The 9,105-nt window shown below is 30.5% G+C and overlaps 1 protein-coding gene across 1 annotated transcript; it reads right to left on the bottom strand.

Moving 5' to 3' along the window:
* Positions 1-5,677: 5,677 nt before the first annotated feature.
* LOC129908777 (uncharacterized) lies at positions 5,678-8,743 on the bottom strand. Its single transcript, XM_055985541.1, has 3 exons — positions 7,744-8,743; positions 7,337-7,524; positions 5,678-5,815 (listed from the first exon to the last, which is right to left on the bottom strand). The coding sequence occupies exons 1-3, from the start codon at positions 8,741-8,743 to the stop codon at positions 5,678-5,680; spliced, it is 1,326 nt and encodes a 441-aa protein (XP_055841516.1).
* Positions 8,744-9,105: the final 362 nt, after the last annotated feature.

Raw genomic sequence — 9,105 nt, 5'->3', positions numbered from 1 at the left:
TCTGGCTGCGTCCTGTAATATAAGCTGTCAGCCATTGAAGCATGTTGGAATGAAAACCTATGTTCTCTAATTTTTGTAATAAAATTTTATGATGCACCCTATCAAACGCCCTTGCAAAATCGGTGTAGATAACGTCTACGGACCAGAATTAATGTCTTCAGTTAGACCACATAGAGCTAATTTCACCTCTAATATGGTAACACTTAAATTACCTATCCCAACTAACAATTTTACTTCCACGAGGTTAAGATTTTTAATTTCTTGCAGCTATTATCTCTACAGGGCTTGTATTTAGTTTGTGAATCGAAAATTCAAACTTTCGAGGCTTAACTTTCGTTAACCGCTTCCTAGAAACCTAGTGCAAGTGGAATCTAAAAATTTCTACAAGCATTAATGTAAACATTTCGTTTAAATTTCAATACGGCCACATGAAATTCCATTGTAGAAGCACAAGAAATAAAAGCCAATAACTGACTTCTTTTAAATGGCTTTGCAAAAGAAATTGTATTAGAACTGCTTACAAAATCTTTATGAATGCTATGTATTTTTTTTATCCACTTCGAAAATTATTAGACTCAAAAATGACTTAGGTAGGTTTTTTAGTATGGTATAGAAGTACCTACAACTTATACAATTGCCTGAAATGCATTTATTATTATAGTTCTATATTACCAAAATTATGTCAATAGTATATGAGTCGTGATATTCATTAAATAAAAAAAACATTACGTTGAATTTCAAATAATCCGCATTAAACGATTTTGCCTTTTTAAACAAATATTCCACAAAATAGATGTGTTATAGTTACTGCATTTTAATATTTGAATTAAAAAATTGTTGAATCATTGTTTTTGATTGAAAATATTACAAAGTATGTTTTATATTACTTTCAAATATAACGACTTACATAAATGTTTATTTTGTATCTCTGTATGAGAAAAAAGAAGTTCAATTTCAAGCGCATGCGCGAAAAGTTTTAGTTTTATATGTTTGCCTTAGCGAAGTTAGGGGACATTTATTTATATTTGTAGAGATCCTTTAAGTACAAGCAAAACATTGTAAAAAGCATTTAATTTTATAAGTTTGCCTAAGCGAACTAATTTTATTTCTAGAAGCCCTGTGAAAGTGAGTACAAGCTAAATTTTTTAAACTGTCAGGCAAACTCATGAGAATATGAAATATTTGGATAAGTGCCATTATGGTGACCATTTTTGGTTTTTTTATTCATTGTTATAAAGAAATAAATGAAAAAGTGAATCTTTTCATATCGGTAATTGGTTTAAAATAGTGATATTAAAAATAATTTACTGACCAATTCGGAGTTCATATTCAAGTAAGTGGAGAAGAAAGGAAAACAAGATTTTAATCTTCTCCACTTATTTACCTAAATATAAAATAGTGATGGACATTTTAGATTTTTTATCTAAGTTCAAAACAAAGTTAATTCTCTAATTTTTAAGAAAAATCCAAAAGCTCAAAAAAATTAAAGATTTTTTTTCTGCTTCGGATAATGGGGTTTGACGACATCCGGGTGAAACCTCTAAAGTCTAAAAAAAAAACGAATTTTTTAGATATTCCAGAAAAAAAATTGTTCTTGAGTAACAAGTTATTCTCTTTCATCTTCTCAATAATGACATGGTCTGACAATCAGTATATAATATTATTTAGTCTTTATTAAATAATTTTTTACAAGATAAAAAAAAAACAGAAAATAACTAAAAATAATAACTTTGAAAAAAAACACAAATGGTCACCATATTCTTTAAGATAGTGCAACTCATCAGGAAGTTAATTCGAAGCCCTTAGGAAGCTCTGGTTTCAACTAGTTCAAATTTGAAACTCTTTAATTATATACCTGAGTAGCTCGATGGGTAAGGTACCGGACTTTCAATCAGGATGTACGAGGTTCAAATCCACCAAAATTCGTCAAGTAAGTAGAAGTTTTTTTCTTAATATAATTGTGTTTGGAAATTTAATTTCAGAAGCAAAACTTGTCTGGATGGAAAACAAAGAAGAAAATGAAAAAATAAAATGTATCAGGTACACAAAAAAAAAATGAAAAAAAATATTTTTTTTTCTTTATTCTATTTGGAATATACCTCGTTTAGACTTTGACAAGCCTTCGACAAATCTGCTCCGAGCTTCTAAATAAAATTAAAAGCCTGTAGCAGTAATACAGATTCTCAAATCTTGAATGTTGCTTGTTTCTATAAGGCATTAAACATATGTTTTGAGTCTCTCCAATCAACTTGCATATGACTCTTCTAAAGCCTATCAAGCTTCTCGGGTGGGCCAAAAGGGCTTCTCTATGGTCGTATACAAGCAATATTTCTAAAATCAAAACAGCTTCGTTAGACCCTTGTGGAAGTAAAATTGTTAGTTGGGATGTTTAGACTATTTAGGGACTGACAGAAAGAGGTGTTTGTGACATTACTAGAATAGATATAATTTGACTTAAAAAACTTAGCAAGGGCATCGCAGATAGATGGTAGACTTGTTATAGTCGAACCTAAATATTGCATACTTTTAGGGAATACATTTAATTTTTTTAAATTTTTAATGAAACTCCAAAAATATTTACTATTGACTCTTAACTTGGATTCCATAAAGTAAATATATTTTTAATATAAAAATTTATATCGATTGAAATTCTTTTCTAATTCATCATAAATACTGCATCAGTTTACTTTCGTAAACATTTGTATGCTCTATTCTTTTTATTATTTAAATTAATTAATCGACCGTTATACCATGGAGGCTTAGAAGCATTTTTCAATTTAGTTTTAGGAACGAATAGATCGATAGCCGTCTTAAGAGAACTAAGAAAATTGTTGTAAAAATTTGATAATTCACAAGATTGAATAAAAGTTGAAGGCTGTGCTAGATTATTATTGATATAACTCGCAATGTTACTGAAATTAGCTTTGGAGAAATTATATCTATATTGAAAAGGCATTTTTGGTTTGAAAAAGTTTAGTATTTTAAATTCAAAAATCAAAGCAATGTGATGTAAAGTGTTTGGAAATATTGGAAAAATAGAATTATTTACGAACAAATTTAAGTCTTTTCTGCAAACAATAAATCGAGTGTTCTATTTAAACTATTTTTACAATTGTTCATTTGAATCAAATTAAAAGTTAAAAGCGAATCAATAAATAAAGAATCACACTCATTATTTACATTAAAAGGAACTAGACAACCTTCATCAGAGTCAAATATCCGATTTAAATTCGGCAAGTTAAAATCATCTACTAAAATGACATGCTGATTATTATTAAGCTTAGAAATATAATAAATACAGTTAATACAGTAAAATAAGGAGAAAAAAAGGGTAAATCTCGGAATGAATGTTAGTAGAAATTTTTTTTGCTCAATATCTTCCTTTTGCCATTCTATAACATACCTCAAAAGTCTAGAAAAATCTCATGTCCGCTTGTCGCGATTTCAAGGTCAAATCGCGAAATGGAGATTTTCAAAATTAGCAAAAATAGGCTATGGTATTATATACACATATGCTACATGATTTCAATCTATTTTTTAATGCTGATTCCAAAAAATCTAAAATCAAGGCAATCTGACGTCTCTGAAAAAAGTTATACCTGTTTTTCATCTTTCAACCCATATTATTATAACAGTTGCTAACTTACTACCGAAAAACTCTTAAAAGTAATGGTAGCGGAATCATATTTTGCATGAGGGTTTTCATATCCATTAATATTAAGAATCAAAGCAATGCAATGCAAAAAAACATTTATGTATATGACAAAATGGTGTTTTTTGAGAAAAGGGGAAATTTTGGGATGTGCACTAAAAAACATCCTGGTACAATCTTGGAATTAGTGCTAATAGGCTAATTTTGTTGTTTCTATCTTTGTTTGGATATTCTATAACTTATGTCAAAAATCTAAAAAAATCTCATGTCCGCAAGTTCTAATTTTCCAGGTTAAACTAAGTTAGGTGCAGATTTAAAAAAATTAATAAGAAAACTTTAGATTCTTATATGTATACCAACATAACCCATATCATTTCAAGGTATTTTTTAACGCTGATTCCAACAAAACCCACAAACAAATCAATATGACCATCCCTGAAAAGTAATGTACCTTATTCATGTTGATCTGACACAAATATCTGAAGAGTAGTTTTTCAATTTTTTCAAATCTGCACCTTATCTTCAAACCCAGAAAATTAGGACTTGCGGACATGAGATTTTTTTTAGATTTTTGAGGGTAGTTAAAGAATATCCAAACAAAGATTAAAATGAAAAAATTAGCCTATTAGCACCTATTCCTAAGATGAACAAGAATCTTCTTTAGTGCATATCCTAAAATTTGCCCCTCCATCAAAAAATACCATTATTTCGTAGGTATATATATTTTTTGTAATGGATTGTTTTGATTTTTAATAATAATGGATTCTAAAATCTTCATGCAAAATTTGGTTCATCTACCATAACTTTTAAGGGTTTTTCGGCAGTAAGTTTGCAACTGTTATAATAATATGAGTTGACAGATGAAAAACAGGTATAACTTTTTCCAGAGACGTCAGATTGTCTTGATTTTAGATTTTTTGGAATCAGCATTAAAAAATAGCTTGAAATCATGTATCATATGTGTATATAATATCATAGCCTATTTTTGCTAATTTTGAAAATCTCCATTTCGCGATTTGACCTTGAAATCGCGACAAGCGGACATGAGATTTTTCTAGACTTTTGAGATATGTTATAGAATGGCAAAAGGAAGATATTGAGCAAAAAAAAATTCTACTAACATTCATTCCGAGGTTATTTACATGTTCTTTATACAAATCTATATGGCTCTTTGGCGGAATATAACTTACTATTAGAAAAATATCTTTTTTACAATTTATTGATACCTTGATAATAATTTGATCAATGTCAAAAGATGAATTATTTGATGTTGGCAATGCTAATTCGGTACAGGCATATAAAGAGCGCACAGCAAGCAGCACCCCTCCTCCTCTTTCTAGTCCAGTGGATACAGAACATCTGTCTTTACGAAACACAGAGTATTGATGACTATTAAACATCTCTGCATTGTTGTAATTCTTGGTTAGCCATGTCTCGGTAAAAGCAAAGAAATCAAATTGCTCAGATGATGACGATAGCAGCAATTGTTGCATTTTTGTGCGAATTATATTTATCCGTCGGAAATGAAAAGGTTAATTCAAAAAAATATATTTTTAAACGTTAACTTTATTTTCTTTCTTTACAAATAAAATATTTTATAGTTTTCACATTCATAGTACTCTCCAACTACTCTGCAACTACTGGCAAACTCCTCCGTGTTGAATCTATTTATATCGTTATCCTGATGAGTTGGTTTTCTTGTCCTCAGGGTTTATGGTAGTGTTGGTTAATTACTTTTTGTATCTTTATTTTATTTTGTTATTTGGTTGATCATAAAATATGGTAGTGTTGGTTAATTACTTTTTGTATCTTTATCTTATTTTGTTATTTGGTTGATCATAAAATATCTGTTATGTATTTTATCTTGTTTTGTTATTATTATCTTGATTGGTTGATCATAAATAATCTGTTATGTATTTTATCTTGTTACCTGCGGTAATCTTTATTAGGATGTTTGTAGATCATTAGCGATCTTATTTATTTTATTATTTCCTCTTATTTCCTGCTTGAGGTATAGTTGAGTGTTTATAACTCCCCCCATCGCTCAAAATGAATCGCCTGAAGCAAGGCAAGTCCTTTTTCTAATGTCATCTCTTGTTGTGGAGCCGTTGATTTGATTATATGTTGCATCGGTATATTGTTGTTGATTTTGATTTCTTTTTTCTTAAAAAATAAGGTTAATATAATAATAATTACAATAATTATACTTATAGTACTTATTCCAATAACTGACTTGTATTTTGTTATATTTAAGTAACTTAATGTGTCAATATTCTCAAATTTAAATTTTAGCTCAGTATTTGGGTCTATTATGTATGACTCAACAACATTTTTTGAGTAGGGTTTGTATAGTTTTTATTATCTATATTAACAGTTTCGTTAAATGTTATTAAATAAATACCATTAATTTTATCATTATTTACAGCGTGATTATTTTTTAAAAAAATTGCTCCATCTTTTATAATTTCAAATTCTTTTTGAATTTCATTTGTTTTATTGCATTTGGTAGGAATTTTATTTAATAAATCTGAAAGACATGATTTTTCATAATTTATTTTGCAAAAATATAAATTTATTTCTTGTTTACAATCCTTAATATTGTAAAATGATTCATTGCATTTTGCTATATTCTTATCAATTATTATTTTTTCTTTATTTTGTTCGATTGCTCTGGTTTCAAATATTTTACAATTTTTATAAATGATTGGGTATTTTATTAATATTATTATGACATCTTTAGTTTGAACAATCTTAAAATCACTAACATCTAAAAGATCGGATATTGACATAGTTCCATGTTCATTATTTGTTATTTCTTGAATATTTTTTTTATTTAATATGATTGGATTTAAAACTTTAGCTTTGCTTAAAGCAATAGTTTGAATAAGGTTTTGTAACTCTAGTATTATTAATTTGTTTCTTTCTTGTAATCTTCTTGTTTTTAATGTATTTTTTTCAGTATTTAAAACATTAGTAATTTCTTGGATAGCTTGAAAGATCTGTGAATTTGTAGTTGCTTGTTTATTATTATTATAAATTAATTCATTTAATTTGTTTTCTACTAGTAAATGATCATCATGGTCAGGTACTCCTGATATCCAACTAAGTATTGTTCCTATAGTATTGATTGCTCAACCTGGTAATTCTAACTTCATCTATTAGTGTCCTCAGAAGGGTTATTTCTGACATTATTTCTGCGTTTTCGTCTAAATTTAAGGTGGTAAAATCATACTTTAAGTTTTCTACATTTGATTCTTTTTCTAATTCCGCTATGATTTCATTAATATAAGTAATGTTTGTCATGTGGAATAACGTTCCATATTCTTTATAAACTGCTGTACTACCATTTTCTATAAGTAAATATTCACTCCTAGAATAATCTATTACATCTGATCTTATTAAAATAATATTTCTTATTGTAATAAAAATAATAATATGTTTTATGAAGTTCATTTCCTGCAAAGAAAAAAAATCTATGATTTAATATTATCTTTATGTATTTTACCTTTGTTAGTTAATATTTGATCTTTTAAACCTCTTTTTTAATTTATTTCTTTCAGTGCCGTGGTTTTTCACATAAACTATTTCGTTTTTCTTAAACTCTCTACTTTCACGATTTTCATTATGTGTCTCTAACATTTGTAATTGTTTTTCTTTCAAAATTTCCCTAAGATTGTGTTTTACCTTGTTGAATAACACTTCCTGGGGTTTTAGGCCTGTTACAGAGTGAACCGTTTCGTTATATTTATGTGCTGCTTCTAGCACTGCCTGCTTATCATCTATTATGTTGTATTCTGCTTTAATACAGCGTGTTATTTCGATTAATGTACTATGAGTACGTTCTACTTGTCCGTTTGTCGTAGAATGACTAACTGGTACATTAAGATTAAGATTAGGGTGAGAGGTGGGAATAATTCGCCTTATAACTGCGGCCTCTGATGGGCCTATTGTGATGTCCTCTTTTTAGAGTTCACGTAGAAATCCTGAGTTTAGAAAACTTAGTATGTTTTTGGGTGAACTAGCGGCAATGTTTTCCGCTTCGAGATAATACCCTCCGAGGTGACGTCGACGTGTATTGATTAAGCAATTACAGTGACACAATATGTGTTCTGCTGTTTCTTCGTCTTCGTTACACATTCTGCAGGTATCGTCTTGTGTAATGCCCATGGTCTTGAGATGTTTTTTTACTGAGCAGTGTCCAGTAAGGAAGCCTGTGGTTATGCGAATCTGACTCCTGTTGAGTGTGAGGAGTTGTTTCGTTCTGGCGTGGGAGATGTTTGGTATAAATTTTTTGGCTTGTCTGTTACCTTCCGTATGCGTCCAGTAATGATTAGCCATATCTCTTAGCCATTTATTAATGTAATGTTTTGCAGTGCTTGTTGGTATACCACAGAATGGTCTTGGCATCATGAATGTAGATGCGGAACCTTTTCTGGCTAGTGTGTCTGCTATTTCATTCCCAACGTGACCGCTGTGACCAGGTATCCGAATGAGTTGAACTCTGTTTGTACTGGCAAGCTGGTGTAGAAGTTGTATACAGTCCCATACCAGCTTTGAGGTGACTTCATTGCTCCTAAGAGCTTGGAGTGCGGCCTTGCTGTCAGAGAGAATATAAATTTTTTTGTTTATTACAGCTCTGTTTAAGTTTTCTCTGAGGCAGAGTTCAATTGCGAATATCTCTGCTTGGAATACGGAATTGAAGCTGTCCATGCTCTGGTGCAGATAAGTTTTGGTGTTCATTCCGAATACTCCGGCCCCAACACCTTCATTTGTTTTGGAGCCATCTGTGTACCATACATGAGACTCGCTATTGAAGATGGGTCTGTTCTGTTCCCATTCATGTCGTGAGGGGAATGTGACCTTATAGTTTTGGGTGAAGTAATATCTTGGGAGACAATTGTCTACTAGAGATATTTTAAGTAATTCTTCCCTATTTAATTCAGTGAGAATATCAGAGTGGATTATCTTGGAATTAGAGTTATCTTCTGCGATGAGCCTGTAGCCGTTGACCATGGCTTCTTTCTTTAGTAGGAGATGGAGTGGTGGTAGATCTGTGATAACTTCTAACGCTGCTGTGGGGGCTGTTCTCATTGCTCCTGTAATATTTATACAAGCTAGTCTTTGTAGTTTATTGAGCTTGGCTTGTACTGTTTTTTGTTTTGTTTTATGCCACCAGACCGGTGCAGCGTATGTTATAATTGGTCTGGCAATGGCTGTATAGAGCCAGCGAGAGATTTTGGGGTTGGCACCCCAGTTTTTACCAGTTAGACATTTGGTGGTCCATAAGGCAGTCCTGGCTTTGTCAATGGTTTTCTGTATATGAGAGTTCCAGTTGAGTTTTTCGTCTAGGGTAACCCCTAGGTATTTAACTTCCTTTGAGAATTCTATCGCTTCACCGAAAAGAGTAGGCTTTATAAGTTTGTGTTTATTTCTTTTTCTGGTGAAGGCGACTA

Source organism: Episyrphus balteatus, chromosome 1 (genome assembly GCF_945859705.1).
Source record: "Episyrphus balteatus chromosome 1, idEpiBalt1.1, whole genome shotgun sequence".
Taxonomy (NCBI): domain Eukaryota; kingdom Metazoa; phylum Arthropoda; class Insecta; order Diptera; family Syrphidae; genus Episyrphus; species Episyrphus balteatus.
Note: the sequence above shows the minus strand (reverse complement) of the source record. Positions and strands in the feature narration are given on the sequence as shown.